At 41.2% G+C, this 22,377-nt stretch overlaps 3 protein-coding genes across 4 annotated transcripts; all 3 read right to left on the bottom strand.

Annotated features, from left to right (window-relative positions):
• Positions 1 to 294: 294 nt before the first annotated feature.
• On the bottom strand, positions 295 to 4,878 carry LOC108953906 (probable amidase At4g34880). The gene is made up of 6 exons (XM_018862943.2): positions 4,775 to 4,878; positions 3,351 to 3,938; positions 1,881 to 2,095; positions 1,469 to 1,705; positions 1,110 to 1,308; positions 295 to 975 (listed from the first exon to the last, which is right to left on the bottom strand). Exons 2-6 carry the CDS (start codon positions 3,876 to 3,878, stop codon positions 574 to 576), a joined length of 1,581 nt encoding a protein of 526 aa, XP_018718488.2. The 5' UTR covers positions 3,879 to 3,938; positions 4,775 to 4,878; the 3' UTR covers positions 295 to 573.
• LOC104420566 (probable amidase At4g34880) lies at positions 4,775 to 9,149 on the bottom strand. 2 transcript variants are annotated; one of them, XR_005546590.1, is made up of 6 exons: positions 8,377 to 9,149; positions 6,737 to 6,951; positions 6,369 to 6,608; positions 6,011 to 6,209; positions 5,377 to 5,835; positions 4,775 to 4,878 (listed from the first exon to the last, which is right to left on the bottom strand). XR_005546590.1 is itself a non-coding variant. In XM_018862944.2 (5 exons), exons 1-5 carry the CDS (start codon positions 8,896 to 8,898, stop codon positions 5,452 to 5,454), a joined length of 1,560 nt encoding a protein of 519 aa, XP_018718489.2. In that variant the 5' UTR covers positions 8,899 to 9,149; the 3' UTR covers positions 5,222 to 5,451. The 2 variants fall into 2 exon arrangements, 1 of the variants encoding a protein (XP_018718489.2); XM_018862944.2 differs by lacking the exon at positions 4,775 to 4,878 and having other exon boundaries at positions 5,222 to 5,835.
• A 775-nt stretch (positions 9,150 to 9,924) lies between these two features.
• Positions 9,925 to 13,129, bottom strand: LOC104420565 (eukaryotic translation initiation factor 4B3). Its single transcript, XM_018862946.2, has 2 exons — positions 11,735 to 13,129; positions 9,925 to 10,356 (listed from the first exon to the last, which is right to left on the bottom strand). Exons 1-2 carry the CDS (start codon positions 13,030 to 13,032, stop codon positions 10,296 to 10,298), a joined length of 1,359 nt encoding a protein of 452 aa, XP_018718491.2. The 5' UTR covers positions 13,033 to 13,129; the 3' UTR covers positions 9,925 to 10,295.
• Positions 13,130 to 22,377: the final 9,248 nt, after the last annotated feature.

Below are 22,377 nucleotides of genomic sequence, written 5' to 3'. Positions count from 1 at the left end.
CACTTTCAAGAAGAAAGGGAAAAGAAGCAAGATGATCAAGCACATCATGATCGCCAAGCAGAAGTGAAATATCGACCATGAAAAGTGAGGTAAGCATATATAACCACTAAAATCATCAAAGAAGTCCATTTTTTTTCACTGTAATATTGTTAGAATATAAGGGTAAAATAGTATGCAGGCATAAGAGATTCTGCAATGAGTCCCAGATATTTGTAGAAGGGCCTTGTTTTTCACTGTCAAAGCGTAGATTATATGTAGCTAATGTATCAAGCATTGGCTAACTACAAACATGTGTCCTGAAAAACAAAAATTATGATTAGCAAATCAAATAACTAGAGCTTATTTACATTGCAATTGTTATTAGTCAAATATCCTCAAGAAATAGATGTTGCAGACCAAGCTCTATGGAACAGTCAGACCAAATGATAGATAATACGGACCTTGTATCTCTACACTAGTTACAGACATCTTAACTAGTCTCACAATTTTGACTCATTTCATAGGAAATAATGGAACTAAACCACAACATGAAGACTACACCTGGAAAAGAGATGAAGCGGAAAACTCATGTGTTCACATGGTTCCATAGCTTTGCTCATAATACGGATAGTGAAATTCAGTAGAAAATGAAAGAGGAGGTTTACGCATCCTCGTGGCTAGTTCAAAAGAATAAGCTATCTCAATCAACTTGGCTTCTGATCCCTTCAATCCCCCAAAGCAAATCCCAAATGGCATTCCATTGTCATCGTAGCCAGCAGGAACAGTCAGCACTGGATAGCCTCCAAATGCCGGAATTGTGGCAGCATTTGAACCTAGTGTCACCATAGCGTCCAACTCATTTTCCTTCATTAGTTTTTCAAATCCCTCTTCGGACAACTTTGTCATCCTATGTTGTGCCTTGACAACATCGTCGTCAAGTATGCTAGTCATCTGTGCTGCAATTAACCCATCCTGATTATACTTTTCCATCTTCTCCTGCAGAAGGTCAATGAAACAGAAGGAAATCCATCAATCCTTTCTAGTCAAAACTGGTGAGATTCATCTAGTGTGGAAGAGAGTTCAGAGAAAATCTAAGACCTCCATTGCCGTTGCCACAATCTAATACATACCAAATCTGGATTGTTGGAGTTGAAGGCAATAACTTCTGCTAGTGACTTCACCGGAGAGTTGCTCAATCCTCCTAAGTATTCATTTATGTAATGCTTGAACTGAGCTCGCAGGACAGTCATTTCACCATTCCGAGATGGTTTCAGGATGATGTCAATGTTTTCAATCTCCAAATTATCCACTAATGTTGCACCCTTGCTCCTTCAATTTACCAAAAGCAAAAAAATGATCAACATAACATAAATAACAGTTTGGATTACAACCACTTCAATATGAACCATCCTGAGTAAAGATACTGGTGCAGTAGGTCCTAATGCAGAACAGGTAGTGGTCTCCATTGCTAATTTCACTTTTTGCTCACCCGAAAGTCATAAGATGTTGATCAAAAATCGAAGCAGCAGTGGATCCCTTATAGTCTGAAAAAGGATGTCTTACTATGCCCAATCTTTTTCCGTTAAGACCATCTTCCCTAAGAAACTGCTTGTAGCTGCCCATTGGTATGAATTTGGCTGCTTCCTCTGTAGCTTCATCCCTTGGATCAAATCCAACTATCGCATCAAGCACATGGACTGCATCAGACACAGTTCTGCTCATGGGCCTGTACCACAAGGAAATAAAAATTACAAGGCAACATATATGTGTGTGTACATATATATATATATATATATATACACATTCATCCATATGCGAGCATGGATTAAGCAGACAGTACAGAACTTAAACAACCAGACTACAGGATCATGGAGCCATGGTCCCAGACTGCAAAACTTTACCCGATTGAGTCTTGGCTTGGTGAAATCAACATAACGCCTGCCCGACTAGTGAGTCCAACCGTGGGCTTGAAACCGACAACTGAATTGTGATCAGCTGGGCAGATGATGGAACTATCAGTTTCAGTCCCTAATGACACAGTAACCATGTTTGCAGCCACTGCTATTGCTGAGCCAGTGCTGGAACCACATGGGTTTACTGACTTCACATAAGGATTCTGAGTATGTGCAAAGTAAAAGTGAGAAAAATTAGTAAATAAAACTCTTACTTTGGACATTGTGGTCAAAGAACAGTATGCCCCTTTAAAGGACCTATCAGGAAGCAGGGCTTCCGTAGAGAACCAAGGTTAATGGATAAAAGTATCTTTTTCAAGCCGACATAGTCAAAGATCACAGGGAAAGCATGTAGTATTGTGCAGTGGGGGCACTTCCAAAGCGTATACCATAATTTGTGTATTTTGCTGGGAAGAATTGTTTCGACAATTTTTCTTTGGAGATTGTACCCACCATCAACCACATTAATGACACTATAAGATATCTGCGTAGTTTCCAACAAAAAGAAAATGAATTATGAAACCTCAAGCTGAAGGAAAGGAAGAAACCTAAACATTGAAACAACATACAAAAATTATTTGTGTGAAAGATCCAAAATATTACAAATCATATCATATAAATGTCATAGAGAATTTGTTAATGAATGATTGTCCTGTTACTGGTTAAGAGGATATATACATGGTTAACGAAGCAATTATACGCTCTTATAGATGTGGGACATATCATGGATTATTTTCCTTTTACAATATATGAAGCACAAACAATTATGAAGAGAAAATAATGCATAGATTCCACAACTCCAGATCAAGAACTTAGAATAAGAGGTAAATTTGTGGTGGTCACACAACTTGTGACAAATAACATGAAATGGTGACCCAAAAAAAACAGAAAAACAAGTACGACATCACCAAATCAAATCACAGATCATTGTGCTTAAGATTTTCTACATGTTTGCATCGATATTTCAATGGAACACAAGGAAAAATACTAACAATATCAACAAACTATGTATGCAAATTTCTTCTGTTCTACAATGAACCCTTGAAAGGACTTGACAAGAAGTAGGCCTTCACCTGAAAGCCCCCACATGACCTTATTCATCAAATCATTTCCCATGAGAAGTGGTAAGTAGCGAAGGCATATATTTCCCCGTTCTTGACAGGGAACACACCATGAAACTGAACATCTATGACAACCTAAATGACTACACGAACAGCTGGCAAGATCAACATCAGTCATTCACTGGTCCCTACATCTTACCATCAAAGTAGGAATAAATCATCAAATCAAATCGTCCGACACATGTTCGGATTGCACGATTCATTACAAGCACCTTAAATTTCGCAGCAATCAAAACATTGTCAAAACTCAATATTGCATGGTTGCGGGAAGACGAGCGATATACACGTATACACTCACCACGCCCTGTCCACCTCGAGCGCACCAGCCCCTGGGCATCTGCGGGGACCGGAGCGAGTACCACTCGCTCATGCTCGCCTTGCCCAGAATCACCGCCCCGGCGCTCCTCAGCCTCTCCACCACGAAGGCGTCCCTCGGGACGCGGGCCCCCAGCAGCGCGTACGATCCGGCGGTGGTGTTCATCTTGTCGTCGGTCCCGATGCTGTCCTTGAGCAGGACGGGGATCCCGTGCAGATCCCCCAGGGTCCCGTTGCCGCCGGCGGCCGCTGCCCGCAGCCGGTCGGCCTCGTCGGCCTGGGCGAGGGCGTCGGGGTTGACCTCCAGGACGCAGCGGAGGGAGGGGTTCAGGGTCTGGATTCGGTCCAGGTAGAAGTCGACGAGCTGGCGGGAGGTGAGCCTGTTCTGGGCGAAGGCGAGGTGGATGGACTCGATGGTGGCCTCGTGGAAGGTGAACTCAGAAGCAGCGACGGCGGTCGTCAGGAAGGAGAGGGAGAGGAGAGCGAGGGAGAGCGAGAAGAGGGAAGTCATCGTCGCCGTCGCCGTCGCCGTCGCCGTCGTGGAGTGGTGATCGGTGTCCGGAGTTCGAGCCTGCGGTCAACGCTGAAACTTGAAGAGAGAGAAAGAGAGAGTGTCTGCAACTCCAAGAGAGTCTGCAACTCCAAGCAAGTGATGAAGAAGTTCCCTCCATAATATTTTTTTTAAAAAAAGAAGATATGTGTTATTAAACATGGGGACTCAATAATAAAGTCGAGAGTAGTCACTAAGTTATTAAACTTAGCGTGAAAGAAATCTGTTGACGCTGGCTACAGATGGAAGCATCGCAAAAATTCATGCTTTGGAGCAAGTTAAATCACAGCTTTTCTGGGTCTTGGTTGACTTAATATTTTGATTAGAAACATAATTCCATATTTTCGATAATTTAACTTATATCCTCTTGTGCTCCGAGGCTCTTTTAGTCAAATATTTCATGAACTTTTTTCTATCTTAGGGGTAACTTTATTCGATGTGCATTATCGGGACCTCATGCAAGAGCACGATTATTTGGAATTAATCAGGCTTACAAATTTAGACACTTCACGTTATAAGGAAAAAAAAAAGTAAGCTTATAACAATTCATGACAATGCACAGCCATTATTTCAACCGTTTTATTTATGATTTTACTCATTATTTTCGTCAACTTTGAGAAAATAAATTTAAGGTGGGCTAGTAGCCGTTGGTGTCAATCAGATGAGTCCAGAACTTAGCTCAACAGTGAACAGACTTAATTTAGCAAGAACAAGAAAAGCCGAGAACCACTCATCAGAATCAGGAGAGGATCTGCAATTCCTAATTTAGGAAAAGGCAAAAGGCTAAAAATCACACCAAGAAAGAGGTGCCATGATTATGGTGACCGATATGAATTCATTGGTTTATCAGCACCAACCTTGGAACTTCTATTGGTATCTTTCCAGGTCAGCGTTCCTGCATGATGATCGTATGCTCTGCTCCGCTATTCAAGACCTCCGGCCAAAGGCAATGCGGCTGCTTCTATATGCAGGTCAAGATGCAAGAATGGCTCAACAATGGAGGTAAGAGAACATAACAAAATGTGAAATCACGCGTGCACTTTCGACAAGAAAGAGAAAAAGCAAGATATCAGGCACATCATGATCGCTAGGCAGAAGTTAATTATGGGTTGTGAAAAGTGAGATGAGCACAAGCAAAATTGGGACTGCTAAAATGTAAAAATCTTCAAAGTTTGGTTGAATTTTTACTATAACATGAATGCAGACATAACAAATTCTGAAAATTCACAGCCTAGATTATCCGGAGCTAATATATCAAGCATGGGCTAACTAAAACATGTGTCCCGACCAAAATAAAATTATCATTCGCAACTCGATGAACTAGAGCTTATTTACATTGCAGTAGTTATTTGTCAAATATACACAAGAAACAGATGTTACAGACAGCTCTAAGGAACAGTCAGACTAGATAGCAAATAATACGAACCTTGTATCTCTTAACTAGTTACAGACATCTTACCTAGCCTCACAACTTTCGACGCATTCTCATCGGAAATGAAGTGGAAAACTCGTGTATGCGCACGGTGCCATTGCTTTACTCATAATACTGATTGTGAAATTCAAAAGAAAATGAAAGAGGAGGTTTACGAATCCTCGTGGCTTGTTCAAAAGAATAGGCAATCTCAATCAACTTGGCTTCCGATCCCTTCAATCCCCCAAAGCAAATTCCATATGGCATTCCATTGTCGTCATATCCAGCGGGAACAGTAAGCGCTGGATAGCCTCCAATTGCCAGAATTGTGGCAGCATCTGCACCTAGTGTCACCATAGCATCCAACTCGTTTTCCTTCATTAGTTTTTCAAATCCCTCTTCGGACAACTTTTTCATCATACGTTCTGTCTTGACAACTTCCTCATCAAGTATGTTTGTCATCTGTGCTGCAATTAACCCATCCTGACCATACTCTTCCATCTTCTCCTGCAGTATTTGAGGCTTGAGTTAGTGAGTATTAATCAGAAGGTCAATGAAACAGAAGGAAATCCATCAATCTTTTTTCTGGCCGAGACTGGTGAGCTACATCTTGTTACGTAGTGGAAGAGAGTTCAGAGAGAATCTAAGACCTCCATTACTGTTGCTACGATCCAATACTTACCAAATCAGGATTGTTGGAGTTGAAGGCAATAACTTCTGCTAGTGACTTCACCAGGGAGTCGCTCAATCCTCCTAAGTATTCATTTAGAGTATGCTTGAACTCAGCTAGCAGTAGAGCCATTTCACCACTCTGAGATGGATTCAGGATGATGTCAATGTTTTCAATATCCAAATTATCCACTATAGTTGCACCATTGTTCCTTCAATTTACCAAAAGAAACAACATGATCAAAATAACATAAATAACAGTTTTGATTATAATTACTTCAATATCAACTATTCTAAGTAAAGACACTGGTGCAGTGGTCCCTGATTCAGAACACATAGTGGTCCGCATCGCTAATTCACTTTATTCTCACCTCAAAGTTAGAAGATGCTGATCAAAAGTCGAAGCAGCAGTGGCTCCCTTAAAAGAGTCTGAAAAGGGTTTTCTTACTATGCCCAATCTTTTTCCCTTAAGACCATCTTCCCTAAGAAACTGCTTGTAACCACCCATTGGTATGAATTTGGCTGCTTCCCCTGTAGCTTCATCCCTTGGATCAAATCCAACTACTGCATCAAGTACATGGATTGCATCTGACACAGTTCTGCTTATGGGCCTGACTTAACATTGAATAAATAGACATTATAGAACTTAAGCAACCAAACTATAGGATCATGGATGAGTGACAAGTAAAATACAGGCAGGCCATTGGTACCACTGTCCCAGACTGCAAAACATTATTACCCAATTGAGTCTTGGCGTGGTGAAAGTGGAATAACGCCTGCCCGACTAGTGACTCCAACCGTGGGCTTGAAACCAACAACCGAATTATGATCAGCTGGGCAGATGATGGAACCATCAGTTTCAGTCCCTAATGACACAGCAACCATGTTTGCAGCCACTGCTATTGCTGAGCCACTGCTGGAGCCACATGGGTTGCCCGACTTCACATAAGGATTCTGAATATGTGCAAAAGTAAGAGTGAGAAGAATTAGTGGATAAAAACTCTTACTCTGGACATAGGGGTCAAAGAACAGTATGAAGGACCTACTGAGAAGCAGACCTTCAACATATTCATCATATCATTTTTCATGAGAAGCACGCAACATAGAGAAGCAAGGTTAAATAAAAAAATATATATCTTTTCCACGCTGACACAGTCAAAATCACAGGGGCAGCATGTAGTGTCGTGCAGTGGGGGCAAGTTACCCACTGGACTTCCAAAGTCTATAATATAATTGAGTATTTTGCAGGGGAGAATTGTATGGACAAGTACACTTCAGAGATTGACCCCACTGTCAGCCATATAAATGACACTATAATATATCTGCAAAGCTGTCAAGAAAGAAAAAAGAATTTGAAAACTTCAAACTGAAAGAAAGGAAGAAGTTTAAACATTGAACAACATACAAAACTTATGTGTGTGAAAGATCCAAACTAGAAATTCAAATCGTATGGTATAAACACCGCGATGAATTAGTTAATGAATGATCCTGTTACTTTTAAGAGGATGCACAAATGGTTAACCAAGCATTTATATAATTTTCCAGATAGGGAAATGTCATGGATTATCAGTTTTGTAATATATGAAGGACAAACAAGAATGAAGAGAAAAATAATATGCATGAATTTCAAAACTCCAGATCAAGAACTTATAATAAGAGGTAAATGTTGTGTTTTTCACACAACTTGTGACGAATAACGTGAAACTATTACCCAAAAGAACAGAAAAAAGCAATTTGACATCACCAAATCAAATGACAGATCATCATGCTTAAGATTTTCTACATATATTCTACAGGAACAATAGAAAAAACACTAACAAGATCATTATAACTATATGCGCATATCTCCTGTGTTCTCCAATGAACCCACTGAGAAAATGTCCAGGACCTGTCCCTGAGATCACTATACTCTTTAGAAGGACTTAATGAGAAGCAGGTCTTCACCTGAAAAGCCCACACGACCTTATTCATCAAATCATTTCCCATGAGAAGTACAAAGTAGAAAGGGCAATTATTCCCAGTTCTTGCCGGGGAACACATCCTGAAACCGAACATCCATGACAAACTAAGTGACTACCTGAACAAGTATGCGTACTTTCATATACACACGCTCACCCAGATGCCGCAGCTACGAGCGCATTTATCCTCCAAATGTCTAACATCTATGTGGCCTGTCCTAATCACAGCTCGCAGTGTCAACATTAGTTATTCACTGGTCCCTGCATCTTCCATCGAGGGAGGATTCAATCATGAAATCAAATCTTTCAGACGCATACTCGGACTGCCCGATTCATCACAAGCACGTTAAATTCGAAACAATCACGACATCGTCAAAACTTAAAACGCGTGGTTGCGAAATGAGAAGCAATATACACTTACCAAGCCCTGTCCACCTCGAGCGCACCAGCCATCGGGAATCTCCGAGGACCGGAGCCAGTACCACTCGCTCATACTCGCCTTGCCCAGAATCACAGCCCCGGCGCTCCGCAACCTCTCCACCACGAAGGCGTCCCTCGCGACGCGAGCCCCCAGCAGCGCGTACGACCCGGCGCTGGTGTTCATCTTGTCGTCGGTCCCGATGCTGTCCTTGAGCAGGACGGGGATCCCGTGCAAAACCCCCAGGGTCCCGTTGCCGCCGGCGGCCGCCGCCCGCAGCCGGTCGGCCTCGTCGGCCTGATGGAGGGCGTCGGGGTTGACCTCCAGGACGCAGCGGAGGGAGGGGTTCAGGGTCTGGATTCGGTCCAGGTAGAAGTCGACGAGCTGGCGGGAGGTGAGCCTGTTCTGGGCGAAGGCGAGGTGGATGGACTCGATGGTGGCCTCGTGGAAGGTGAACTCGGAAGCGGCGACGGCGGTCGTCAGGAAGGAGAGGAGAGCGAGTGAGAGTGAGAAGAGGGAAGTCATGGGTGTCGCCGCCGCCGCCGTCGTCGTTATGGAATGGAGATCGGTGTTGGAAGTTCGTGTCTGGGGTCAACGTTGAGACTTGCAGAGAGAGAGAGAGAGATCGTAACAGCAAGTGGCAAGTGCAGTGCAAGAACTGGAAGAAGTTCCCTCCATAATATTTGATTTTTTTTTTTATTTGAAAATCTGACAAAGCAAGTGAGAAGATTTTGCTTGTTGAAAGAGAGAGGGAGAGAGAGAGAGACGATGGTGGACTCAACTGAGCTGACTTCTCAAGTAACAGAAAATTTGAGCTACTAATATCGACGATGCTATTCATTTGTCTTTTTTTATCATATGAATCTTCTGTAGATTAACAAAATGGAGTCAGGGTTCTCAAGTTCATATCATATGTGAATCTGAAATCACTGAACTTAGTGCGGAAGAAAATTGCTGATGTTGGTTACCAGTGAAAGCATGACAAAATCAATTTTGTGCTCTTGGTTTATTTAATTTTTATTTAGGAAGATGTTTTCATACTTTGATAATTTTATCTTAGATTAAAGGTTCATATGTTGAAAACATGACAATTTTATTTATTGTAAAACAAGAGCACAGAAACTCCTAGCCTCGAAACGAAATCAGCCAAAAACAGAACAAGAAAGGGAAGTGTCAAGCGAGAGGGTGACATCTAAGAGTCAAGCAAGAGGGTGACTGAGGCGTGTGAACATCAGCCAGCGTAAGAGGGGAGAAGAATTTGACTAGGTCTTGTGCAGGATTTTGACTTGTGCAAGATTAGGGTGCGCGAGTCGCTTAGCATGAGTAAAACTAAGGGCTTGTCAAGGATTATGACTTTCCATGAATTTGTAAGAAATTTAAAAAAGATCGGTTTGGTCTAAGTGGACAATTCCACGCATGAAATCGGGAACTGAACTGATACCTACAGAAATTGCCCAAAATCGGAAGCTTTGATCAGGCGATTTCTTTTGCTCACCCTTAGTAAAAACCCATCAATCAGCGCAGAGATAAGTCAATAGCACATGTCGAGTCTCAGTGTATAAATTGAAAACAGTTAAAGAGAAGTTAACAGCACCAAAAGACATATACCACTTATTTGGTCACTGTCTTAAGTTATGGTCTATCTCATCACTGTCGTCGCAGTGTCGGAACAACTACATTGCAGCCACAAAAATTAACTATAAGGTCCATATGACATACATCCGCTGCCACCAAACGTGTAGTAACAAGCGAAATCCACCAAAAGAATTCTCCACATAACTGATGGACATCAAAAATCACAACCAACACAGAGATGCAAATAAAAAAGCTTAAGTCAACCAGATCAAAACTGCCAATCCGCTATAAAGCAAGTGCTCTTCCTCTTCCTCTCGAGCTGTCATTATGTGAAACTTCTCCGCCATTTAGTTTCCTTCGACTCCAATGTCATCTCCAATGTCATCTCCAATGTCGTCATTCTCAACGCTGCAAGATAATGAATTCACGTGGGTTTATAGGCTTTTACAGACGCACCACATGATGAAAGAATCGGACACCTCTTATTGTCTGCCATGATATCCATAACTTTTTACCAATGAAACAAAAGTACTTCTATACGAATAGAGAAACACCACTTTCGAATTAAGAGATCCGCAGCTTTACAATAACCAACTAGTTGCTTTGCCTGTCTGACTTCCTGGATTATATACTCTATGCATGTTAACTTAATACTGTTACAAGGCTCCTAGTAATTTCCACTGGGAATTTTCCAGATGAAAAGGGCTGCATTATACTCAAAATCATGTATGAATGCACCAAAACTAACTAACAAATGTGACAAAACAACGGACAAAAAGTACAAATAAACAATATCAGTTGCATCTTATACTATAGCGCCTCACACCAACACAAAGAGGCATTCAAAAAGACAAGTTAGCATTTCAAGTCAAAACATAGACCATGCATTAAGGGGAATAAACAAAAGTTAAAGAGCTAGCACGCAAAGTTATCAAACAAATTCACAAGATCCACATTAAATGGAAGAGAACGATAAGGGAATTGCAAATTTGTTCAAAGAAGCAAAAAATAACTGCTGACGTATTTGCAAAACATTTGTGCCTTTTGTAGAGGCAGATGCTAAAGACAATAAGTCATCATGAATGAAGCTCTCATATTCTTCAGAGTTTCCCCAAGACGGCAAGAAGCTTGAAACAAATTAAGTTTAAATCCAAGAGAAACAAAGGTAAAGAAAAAAGAAAAGGAAAAGATTTTCTGCTATAAAACTCCCAAGAAATGGCACTTCTTTTCCATCGGTGAAATTGCCACACCTGTAAAAATCATTGAACACCTTCTATCGTATGGAAGGTACGTATTACACAAGCAAGCTAACAAGCTTTGCCTATTGACTAACATCAACCATCCCTTCATGTTTGGTAACCCACTGCTTCTTTCTTACCTGGCACAGCCAATGGAACCAAGCCATAATCAAAAGAACCACGCTCTCTGACTTCCTTTTGAATGTCTAAAACTATACCATCTAGAGTTCATACGAGCACCCTTTAATAGTTACATCAGCAAGACATGTCATCACCATATTTCTACGAAAGTGTATTATCTCATTGTCTTCATATTCAAGGGTTATGAAGAACACTACCTCCAAAAAGACACCATTGATAGGCCATCAAAAGGTAGAATACCCCTAATGAAATATAATGATATAGACAATCTAAATCCTATGTATCAGCTCGAACACTTTTCCGATAAGTACTTATCCACTAAATCACACAACAACAACGTCAATGCAAGAATGTCAATTTCCTCTTTAAAACAAATAAAGGTTACTCAAACAAGAAACTGAACCAACCTTGGGGAAGGTGCCACGGTGACCTCATTGGAATCATTCTTCTTCCACCTCCCCTCGGTCTTGTCCTCTTGTAAATTGGCCCTTCCATTTCCACTCCCAAAGCTCCTCCTCCCAAAATACCCATCTCCCTTATCCCCTGTCTCCACTTCTTTAATCTTCATTGTATCCAACTTCTCATCAATCTCCTTCCAGTCCTGCCCCTTTCCCTTCAACACCTCCTCTCTCGGCCTCGCCTCTCCAAAGGGGCTCGATGCTTTCGGCTTTGACACTGCACCGGAACCTGACCCTGCCCCATCACTAACAGCCACCGTCCTGGGCTGTAAATTCAGCCTGGGCCTTGAACTCCCAAAACTACCCTCGTCTTCCTTCCTCTTGCCCCATTTATCAGCATCTGCGCCGCTGCCAAAACCACCCTCGTCTTCCTTCCTCTTGCTCCATTTATCAGCATCTGTGCCGCTGCCAAAACCACCCTCGTCTTCCTTCCTCTTGCTCCATTTATCAGCATCTGTGCCGCTGCCAAAACTACCCTCATCTTCCTTCCTTCTGCCCCATCTATCAGCATCTGCGCCCCCGCCATTAGAACCCTCAAAACCCCCTCTGCTAAACGCTCTCCTCTCTCTGCCCACTTCACCGCCGAACCGCCGTGGCTCAGAACTCTTATTCGACACCCAACTATCCGATTCATCAGCTTTCGACTGCGAACTGAAGAACGCCCCCCTCTCTCTTTTCTCAAAACCATTTCCCGCCGTCGATTTCTTCATACTAGACCAGTCATCGACCTCATCAGCCCGCGAGGTCAAAGACTCCCTGCTCTCGTCCCTACCGAACCCTCCTTGCCTCCCCGAATCGTCCGAAACCCTAGACGAGCCCCACCGCGAGTTCGAGGAGTCCTCCCCGGAATTGTTCGATCCATAGCGTCCAGTGCCGTACGATTTGAAGCCCCCGCCGAGACGGCTCCGGTCCAGCTCCTCCGCGGACCGCTCGCGCGGGCCGGTGGGCAGCATCAGGAGATCCTCGCGCGTGAGGCCCTTGGACGGTTCATATTTGGGAACAGCGCGCTTTGTGTGGAACTCGGCCAGCGGGATGGCCTGGCCCTTCTTTTTCTTAGGCTTGGTGGCCGCGGCGGAGAGGGAGGGGAAGTCGGCAAGCGGCGCCGCCGCCGCCGCCGCCGCCGCCACCGCGGGGCCGCCGCTGGCGGCGTCAGATTTCTGCTGCTGGAGGAGCTCGTCCTCGTGCTCCTCGGAGTCGAGGGCCCACGCGCCGGGCTTGGCGCCCCAGGGGGAGACGATTGCCGCCATGGTTTTCGTGATGACTGCTGCTGCGAAGCTTTCTCTCTCTTCTGCGTGCTCGGTTTCTCTCTCTAGAAGAAAAAGGGTTTCTCTCTTCTTATGTAACAGAAGATTGCGTTCGTTGGCAGCGAAGGGCGAGGATAGGGCTTCTAAAAACGGCGATGGGCCATGTCGTTTGACGACTGGGACTATCCGACGGTGGGGAGCGGCTCGGTCAGATTCTGTCGGCTAGATTTTGTCGGATCGGATTGTACAGACGGTCAACATTCGGCGATGATCTCGAAAGCGGAGAAGTGAGGTTGAAAACTAGATTTGAGTCTTGTTCTTGATTAGGAATGTTAATTTGGCTTTTCTTCTTTATTTTCAATTTTTTTTTGTTGAAATTTTAATAATGAATTGTATTTTTCAATTACAATTATTATCATTTGTGACTTCGCAAGAGAGGAAATAGATTTTTGGCTGTTTCAATTTGGGACAATGGAACGTGAATTAATTGAAATAATTGTTGTTGCATACGAGACGTTATATAAATAGTAAGTATCACTGACACACTTAAACCATTTCTAAAAAAAAAATTGTCTTAACTGGATTTATTTTGAAAATTTTCGAATATTTTGGCTGTTTCAATTTGGGACAATGGAACGTGAATTAATTGAAATAATTGTTGTTGCATACGAGACGTTATATAAATAGTAAGTATCACTGACACACTTAAACCATTTCTAAAAAAAAAAATTGTCTTAACTGGATTTATTTTGAAAATTTTCGAATAAAATCCTGAAACAAAACTATTTTCTTTTAAAGATAATGTTGTTTCAAATATAACCCTCAAGTAATTCGTATGATCTCAAAAATGCATCCTCCGCTTTCCAATCGGCTAAGGCCAAACACGTGCTTCCCACACGGCGCTTTTCCAAGCCATGATCAAAGACATTTTTTTTCCCTTTTTCTCTCTATTTTCTTTTTCTTTTTTATATGTTTCTTTTCTTCTTTTCTTTATTTTTATTGGCTGGTCAATGAGTTGAGGATGCATTTAGGCTAAATTGGTAACTTCATAATCTTACATGAGATGAGATTAACTTTGGAACTTTTTTGAAACAAGGGCCCCTCTTGAGAGGCCCTATCTGAAATTTCTCCTTTTTATGCTTCCATCAATTACGGGAAATTATGGACAAATAAATTGCAAGCGTGATTCCTTTAATTCCACGAATCAGTCAATGCTTATCGATTGGTCGGCGGTCTATTATTATAATTTTATTACTTTTTTTTTAATTGATTGCATTCAACTCAAATTTGTGGACAGAATTTGTGCTTGTGAAAAAGCATTAGATTAGGTGCATTATGATAAAGATGCATTGATGCTGGGAGCGTGTTACATGCATGCAATGATTTTAAATTATATGAAAGACGAAAGTTTTATTTGGTGTCTAAAGTCGAAAGATTGATGCCCACGAACATATTCATCCACAAACTACTTTTCAAGAAACCCTAGCGATGAGCTCATATCATTCTTTAAAGCAATACTGAGATTTGTATGGTTTATATAAAAACTATTTCCTAGGTTTCTCTCTAAACTAGATAAGATATAAAAAGAAAGCAAGACATTCCGAGAATCCAAGTTGGCCTCAAAAAGAAAATCACTTTGCCCGCCTTTGGCTGCTGGAGAATGATTGGAATAAAATGGAATGGGATAAAATAACAAATGTGGAGGATTTATTATGTGATATGTCTCGGTTAGTTGGTGGCCGGATATAACAAAGGACATGAGCATATCCTTGTAAGGCTTGTTGGAAAACCCATCGTCGGACTTGATTAAAAGTGGCAAGTCAATTGCCTCGATAGGAGGACAGAGGAGAGGCGCATTCCGACTAAAACATGAATACTTCTCTCCCCGAAATGCGAATCCATTTCTTTCATAGCCTTAATCCATGAATTCCAAAGCGCAAAGAGAGCGAGCACCGCCCATGGTGGTCATCGGTGGCATCTATTGTAGCGGTGATCCGAGGCCACCACACGATAGAGAAAAGGTTTGGCCATGGGGAATGAGAAAGAACTAGAGACCGAGAGCGAGAGGTGAAGGCCACTCAGGCGACCACTACACGGCAGTCGTCGTGTCCGCGGGGTGCGACCAGCAATGGCTTGTTGCCTAACCACCACGACTACAGCGGGTCCGCTGCAGTTAGATCCGGAACTGACCACCATACGTCGAGCTGGTCGACCTCCATTGATGGAGCTCGCCTCCCGCCATTGGGGTGGGACACCTCACTTGAGGATACGAGAAGCACGAGCACCTTCATTAATGGAGCTAGCTTGGCACGGAGGTTTTTGCAGTTGTTCGTAAAATTCAAAAATTTTAATTTAGTTGGGAACTTCAAGTCATCACTGCTGGCGTATTATTTTTGCTAAAATGGTGTGCCCGGTCCAACAGAAAACACGCGATATTAAAATCCTGAAGACCAAAGAAGCCGGTTTGAGAAAGTTCAATGACAAAATTTGACAGCAACAAAAATTTCAAGAACTCGGTGCAAATCAAAAAAGCGCACGCAAGAACAAGAAAATGGAGATTAACAACATTTACAGTCTCATTTTATTACTAGAGAGAATTTAAAGATAACGTCAGGTAAAGCCTCAACGAAATCACCATGCTCCAACCCTAGCTTAAGCCATCATATTACTCCATATATCCACGACACCGCAGCCATCCTCCCAAGCTTGGATATCCTGCCCGACCTTCTCTACCGGATCGATCATGTCCATCCTCCCCACCACCTGTCCGAACACTATTTGCCACCCATTCAAGGCTCTTCTCCTTGCATATGAAGACTTGGCACCAGTTAGTCCTCTTAAGTTCATTAGAATAAGTTCTATTTTATCAAAAAAAACTTACATATTGTTTTGTTTGTTCACTACTTTATATATGTATACGTAATCAATATAAAAGGTGGTTCTGATAAACCTGGAAAGAATATAAACCAATGATAGTAATTTTTACTAACAGGATCAAAAACTGGTTTTCTTTAACAGGAGAGAGGAATTTTCTACATTTCTTTCTTGTGTCAAAGAAAAGACTATGAAGGAGGCAAATAATCCTTTATTTTATATTCTCCACTTACTTATCTTATCTTAGTATCCAATCGCCTTGGAACGTTGATGCAAGCCAAGGGTAGGCTTTCTCAAACAATAGGATCAGGAGAGTGACTCGCGCACAGGAAAACAGAGCGAACAGAAATTTCAGCACTGCGCAAGCTTAGGAGAACAGTCGTATCTTTGTCAATACAGATCGGATCGACCTGATTCCAAAGCCAAATGAACAAAGACTTCTGGATCTACAATTTCTCTGTTTTGGGTTTTCTGAAATAAGCACTGTAGGATGGTCGAAATTGGGTTGGAAATAACGAACAGAATATGAAAAGATAGAAACTTCGTTGGTTGCTCTTCTAGGCCTCCAAGGAAGTTGAGGGGGCACCGATTCTTCTAGATCGATGACTGCAACTCTTCAAGGATGCAGATTTCAAAAGCTCCGACTCTTCAAGGACGGAGTGAAAACTCTTCTAGGTTTTCAAAGGGATGAACTCTACAAGGTTCACAATACTTGCTTCAAAGCAAAGTTTTTTTCATTCATCAAAAGTCGTTTGCCTTCTACAAGAAATTGGGCTTATATCATCAAAGAAATAAAGATAGAGCGTTGAAACAAGGAGAAATAAAAGAGCATTGAAACTAGGAGATATCGTAAATGGCATGGAAACTATAAACTAGTAAAAGCGTCACGCGAGCTTCCAAGGTGTCTTTCAAGCTTCCGGGATGGACTCAAGATGTCGATACAGCTTCTCGGTTTCGTCGAGCTTGAATGCGGGCCGATCTTTTTGGTCGAGAGAGCTGGTCTTTAATGCGGGCTGCATCATCCATGAACCCGAATCATCGGTGAAATGCTGACCCCTGTAGTGAGGGTCTTCCTGTCGGTCGCTTGGCACATGAACCCGGATCATCGCTGGAATGTTGATCCGCTATAGTGGAGGGTCTTCCTGTGCGGTTGATGCCCGTCTTGTCTATGCAAAGTGAAGTTCACAACGGCACGGGTGGTGTCTGCCAAGAGCTTCACGATCCAGCTGGTCAGCTCTCTACCAATCGAGATGTCTAAGAAGACTCTAAGATGCTATGGTTAGGTTTGAGGAATGTTTTAGGGAAATGCAAAAGTCTTGGGCTAAGGATTTTCCAAAATGCAAGTGAATATTTAAAAGTTATATCTTAAAAACATGTTGAAAAGCAAACCATTTGCTATAAAAAAAAAAAAAAATTGCAGCGACTTTCAATAATTTATATATATATGTATCAAACTATTTGCAAACCGAACTAAGTCACCTCTCTCAAAGTCATTGCATTTCTTCAACCCCATTTCCAAAATTAAACTAAACATACCTTCCTTTGTTTTCTTTCTCAGAATTTGCAACCTACGCTTCTAGAAGAGAAAGTGATTGAATGTACCAATTGAAGATGGATGATTTTTAGGTAAATTTCATTAAAACGATGGACTGATCGAATCTTCCATGTTGATCATAGCCATGTGTCTTTCACTTTCTTTAACGGTTTTTCTATCTCGAGCGGGAATGGAGTTTAATGTAATCATTTGGTTGGTTTATGATCGGCTCATGTTCATCTTGATGTTTTGCATGATTCTGGTGAAGTTTTTGGTCCATTTCCATTTCCTCCAAGGCTTTTTGTTTTTTTATCTGTTCGGTGAGTCATTGAGGGCTGTTCTGATTTTTCTATGGTTTGGTTCCATTTTGGCTAATGGTTTTGTATTTGATAGCAATAGTCTATCATTGAGGGCTGTTCTGATTGTTGTATGGTTTGGTTCCATTGAGCGCTATTCGGATGGTTTGGTTCCATCTTGGCTAATGGTTTTGTATTTGATAGCAATGGTCGATCATTGGGGGCTATTCTCATTGTGCTATAGTTTGGTTCCATTTTGGCTAATGGTTTTGTATTTGATTTTGGTTGAGATTTTTTAAATTTTTATTTGGCTAATGCTCGAAAACATTTCGAAATTATAAAAGTTGAGCGAAGGTAAAATTGAAAGACAAAAAATATATATATTTTTATTCCAAACTCCCTCTGAACCTGCTCTAGAGGTAATTGCTTTAGAGTTTTGCCAAAGAAGATCTGGAAACTTAAAGGCTACGTTTGGTCGACTGGATAAAAATCAGGATAGGATATATTTTATCATATCCCGTGTTTGGTAGTTGTTTAGAATAGGATAAGGTCGGATATAGACGGAATATAAACCGGATAAAAAAATCTGAGGGGGTGGGATAAGGTCGGATAGGATTTCTTTTATCCGAAACATAAAACCATATGCTTTTTACGAAAGCCTTCTTCTTCCGCCAAGGTAAGACCCCCGTCCACCGTGATCGCCCGCTGGTCGCCCTCCCGATTGATTCCCCATGTTTTCCTTGCTTCGATTGCGCCATGGCCGCCGAGGCCGGTGCTCCAATCATCCCCATCACGCCGCCAGGTCCGGGCGGTCACGGCCCGTTTCGACATGGCAAGATGGGGAAAGTACGTGAAGGAATGGGCTTGCGGCGGCCAAGTAAAAAGAATTGTTGTGTCATCCCCTACTTTATGCCGCTTCGGAGATTTACCTTCTGTGCATTTCGTCTTAAAAAACCAGTCTTCATCATCAGGTTCACCAAATCCGTGATCCAAAGGAAGGGGCACCAATGCTCTATCAGAGTTTCATACATGGATTCAAGTTCTGATAGTTCATTTCTGGCCGATAGAGGGACAGTCTGAATAGATGTATCCAATTGAGGATAGGCTCTGGCTTCACCAATATAGCCTCCTTCGCATTAGCCAAAGGAATGTTTATTTGACAAGGCACGTCAGCTAGCAAAATCGTGGAACTCTATAATCATGAGTAGATAAAGAGGCAAATTGGGCCATAGATACATTGCGATTGCATATATTACTCATGCATTGATTGTAAAGAGAGATCCATTCATTTTAATGCACATGTGGAAGCGAATAATAAATCCCTAAACAGCGAATAATAAATCCCTAAACAACAATAAGATGAGATAGAAAAGTACAAATTTTTCAAACCACGACACGTATATATATACAAAGCCATGTCATATACAATCTCAAAAATCTGTTCTTCCGGATGTAGTGCACTCGGGTTGTCCAACAAGGTGCTGCTGCTCGTTTCAATCGGATTTTGAGAATATTGCCTATGATGTCAAAATAATAGATACATCAAATCTAATCAGCAGGACCAAACCAGCACCAATGCAAACCTTGCTTCATCATGCTCTTTGTAATTGAACTTTCCTCCCCTTGCTCAGAGGAGTCTTTACTCACTGGAGGGAGTCTGAATCAAAAACTTTTCTCTTCCTCACTCTAGAGTCTGGAGGGGAGTCTAAATCAAAAGCTTTTCTCTTTCTCACTCTTGTAAGTGGTTTCTCATGAAATGGTCTGTTTACCTTATTATCATTATTTAAATCTGTAATTCACCAAATAACAGATTTGATAGGATATGAAGATATCTAACTTTAAATTTGTAGTTTATCAAACAGTTGATGAGATATGAAAAAATCCATAAATTTCTTATCATATTCTATCATATCCAATTTTATCTTTGTTTAAAAATCCAAACAATCAAACACAGCCAAAAGGGTTTGGTAATACTGAACTAAACGCACTCGAGAGGGTTTATATAGAAATAAGGATGGGTTGGATGTGATTGGGCTGCAGCACCTGGTGGGATCTGCGCCCCTAAAAGATTAACTCAGGTTGGGTTAATCCTTACCAGGGTTAAGGCGTATAACCGGAGGTCAAGCAGCGTCGGGCAGATGCTCGTTTTGTTGAGATATTCAATGTTTTCTTGAGGATTCACTGATTGGGTGTACGTAAACATAGCACATGTCGTTCTCCAGTTGTCTCAAGTCTTCTGTGCCCTTGATTTTTTCTCTCTTTCGCTACTGTCTTTGATAAGACCAGTAAAAATCAGAAACATTTATGGATTTACAAAAATGTAAAAACACCATGAAGTAAAATTCACACATTATAAGACGAGAAGAAGATATATAAAGATCAGCATGTCAAAACGGAAATCGAACATCTCAACGAAAGTGCTTTATCAAAAAGGCACAAAAAGACCGCCCAAGAGACCACCGATAGTTCTGACTTCGGATAAGAAGTGGAAGAGCCAACGAGAATCTACGGATCTGTTAGTCTAAGGAGAAAATTCAAGATTTATAAAATATTTTTTGAAAAATTGGCCATATCACTTAAAAGATCAATGAAGATAAAAAGTTTTGTTAGTGATAATAATTTATGACTTATTTATTTTCGTGAATAATAAAAATATTTTTTTATTCATTTTAGTAAATAATAATAAAATCATTTTTAAAAAATACTTTTTAAATCATGAATTTTTCTTAAAATAAACGCACCTTAAACTTTGATTATCCCTTCTTCGAATGTTTCACCGCGAGTTAACTTCGTGAACACCGTTTCCAATCCTCGGTCCTTCACCGTTAACCCAGCAGAAATTTTTGGTTCTCTTGGCCCCCAATGTTCAGAAAATATTAAAATGACAAAAAGACAAGAAGATCCACTTTGCTTCGTTTATCATCGTTCTTAACTTCTCGTCTTAATCCATATCAACAGCGACCGGCTCAAAATGAAAACGCGAGAGAGAACAGATACCACATGACCCCTTCGTTGACAATTTTTACACGCAGAGTTAGAAAAAGAACAAAAAACTGCACCGGAGATGTCCAAAGAGTAGAGGGGAACATGTCTCGGTGCGATGTTTCAAATGTATCCAGCCAACGAATGGGCTGGAAGAGATTGGAATAACAGTTGGGGTCTGTACATCATGATCTATATATCTATTTAGCCTCTCATGCCTAGAAGATGAAAGGAGTTACAACTGAAGATTCTAATTGGAGCTATCCTTTAGTAGTATACATATGTTCCTTTCACAATAATCCCTCGGCCTGTAACAAGCCCGGATAGACGAGCCCGATCACCTGTTTCAACGAGTTCAATGAAGCTTTTAGAAATGCGTGTTCCTCAGCCACTGCACAGAAGATCGGAGACGAAGATGGTTAAAAATTCTTCTATAAGCAATGATCTTGGAAGTATTTAAAACTTAATGGAAGTCGTGGCCATCTTTTACCTCTCACAAACGACTTGAGCACTTTAGAGAAATCCTCCACTCGCCCTAGCACCGGCCTTATACCGCATATGTGCAAAACGCATAGCTCCAAATACAAGGCCATCTCTAATATCTGCAGCAATAGCTCACAGACGGTCTGGATTTCAGGCTGCATTTGCCTTGTTTTATTGGCATTCCCCAGCTCCGAGATGATTGAAAGTGCTTGATCCTGGACTTCTAAGTAGTTGCAAGTCAAGATGCTAGAATGGCTGAACAATAAAGGTGAGAGAACGTAACAAAATGCGAAACACGCATGCACTTCCGATAAGAAAGGACACCCAGACCCCTAAAGTGCTAAAAGTTGGCACAAATGGACAGTTAAGTGCCAAAGTTACAAAAGTGACATTTAAGTACCACTGATAAGAAAATCCGGCCAAAACGCTAACATGATAATTTTCCGGCAAGCTGCACGCAAAACGACGTCATTTTGCATGCTAACGAGGCTAAACAATGTCACAACGATATCATTTTGGTATAATTCGAATTTTAGTATAATAATTAATTACATTAAATTTTACATAAATAAATAATTAAGGGCATGCATGTTTGTGTTTATTTTTTTTTTTGTTCATTAACAAATTTTCTGTTTTTTTGTTCCCGGGAACAAAAAAAGAACAGAAACGGGTTTGTTTGCGTTTTTGTTCAAAACCTATTTTTTTGTTCGAGAACAAAATTAGAATAGAAATAAGAAACAAAAAAAAAGTTATTTTTTTATTCTAGAAACACTTTTGAAGAACAGAAAAGTTGTTTCTCTCTCATCTCTTTTCTTCTCTTTTTTTTCTTCTTTTTTTCTTCTTTTTTCTTTGGCCGGTCACGAGTCTCGACCATGGCCGGCGACCGGCCATCAAGGGCGGCGACCTCGCCGAAGGGTCGCCGAGGGCCAGCAAGCCTCGCCATGGCTAGGCGAGGCTGCCGGCCAAAAGAAGAAAAAAAGAAAAAAGAAAGAAAAATATTAAAAAATTAAAAAAATATATAAATTTACCAAACGTGTTTCTATTCATTATTTATTTCCGAAACAAGTTTACCAAATACATCTTTTCGGTCAAAAATTGTTCTCCGGAACATAAATAGTTTTTTTTTCTGTTCCCCAAAACAATTTTTGAACAGAAACATAAACAAACGCGCCCTAATTA

Source organism: Eucalyptus grandis, chromosome 9 (assembly GCF_016545825.1).
Source record: "Eucalyptus grandis isolate ANBG69807.140 chromosome 9, ASM1654582v1, whole genome shotgun sequence".
NCBI classification, from domain to species: domain Eukaryota; kingdom Viridiplantae; phylum Streptophyta; class Magnoliopsida; order Myrtales; family Myrtaceae; genus Eucalyptus; species Eucalyptus grandis.
Note: the sequence above shows the minus strand (reverse complement) of the source record. Positions and strands in the feature narration are given on the sequence as shown.

What these genes read in the sequence shown, in the direction of transcription:
- LOC108953906 (XM_018862943.2), bottom strand. Translation starts at nt 3,878, where the DNA reads ATGACTTCCCTCTTCTCGCTCTCCCTCGCTCTCCTCTCCCTCTCCTTC. An exon ending in CTCGAGGTGGACAGGGCGTG is followed by an intron (nt 2,096 to 3,350) that starts GTGAGTGTATAC and finishes GCACATACTCAG; the next exon opens with AATCCTTATGTGAAGTCAGT. An exon ending in CCAAGCCAAGACTCAATCGG is followed by an intron (nt 1,706 to 1,880) that starts GTAAAGTTTTGC and finishes CTTGTGGTACAG; the next exon opens with GCCCATGAGCAGAACTGTGT.
- LOC104420566 (XM_018862944.2), bottom strand. Translation starts at nt 8,898, where the DNA reads ATGACTTCCCTCTTCTCACTCTCACTCGCTCTCCTCTCCTTCCTGACG. An exon ending in CTCGAGGTGGACAGGGCTTG is followed by an intron (nt 6,952 to 8,376) that starts GTAAGTGTATAT and finishes GCACATATTCAG; the next exon opens with AATCCTTATGTGAAGTCGGG. An exon ending in ACTCCAACAATCCTGATTTG is followed by an intron (nt 5,836 to 6,010) that starts GTAAGTATTGGA and finishes CAAATACTGCAG; the next exon opens with GAGAAGATGGAAGAGTATGG.
- LOC104420565 (XM_018862946.2), bottom strand. Translation starts at nt 13,032, where the DNA reads ATGGCGGCAATCGTCTCCCCCTGGGGCGCCAAGCCCGGCGCGTGGGCC. An exon ending in ACCGTGGCACCTTCCCCAAG is followed by an intron (nt 10,357 to 11,734) that starts GTTGGTTCAGTT and finishes ATTATCTTGCAG; the next exon opens with CGTTGAGAATGACGACATTG.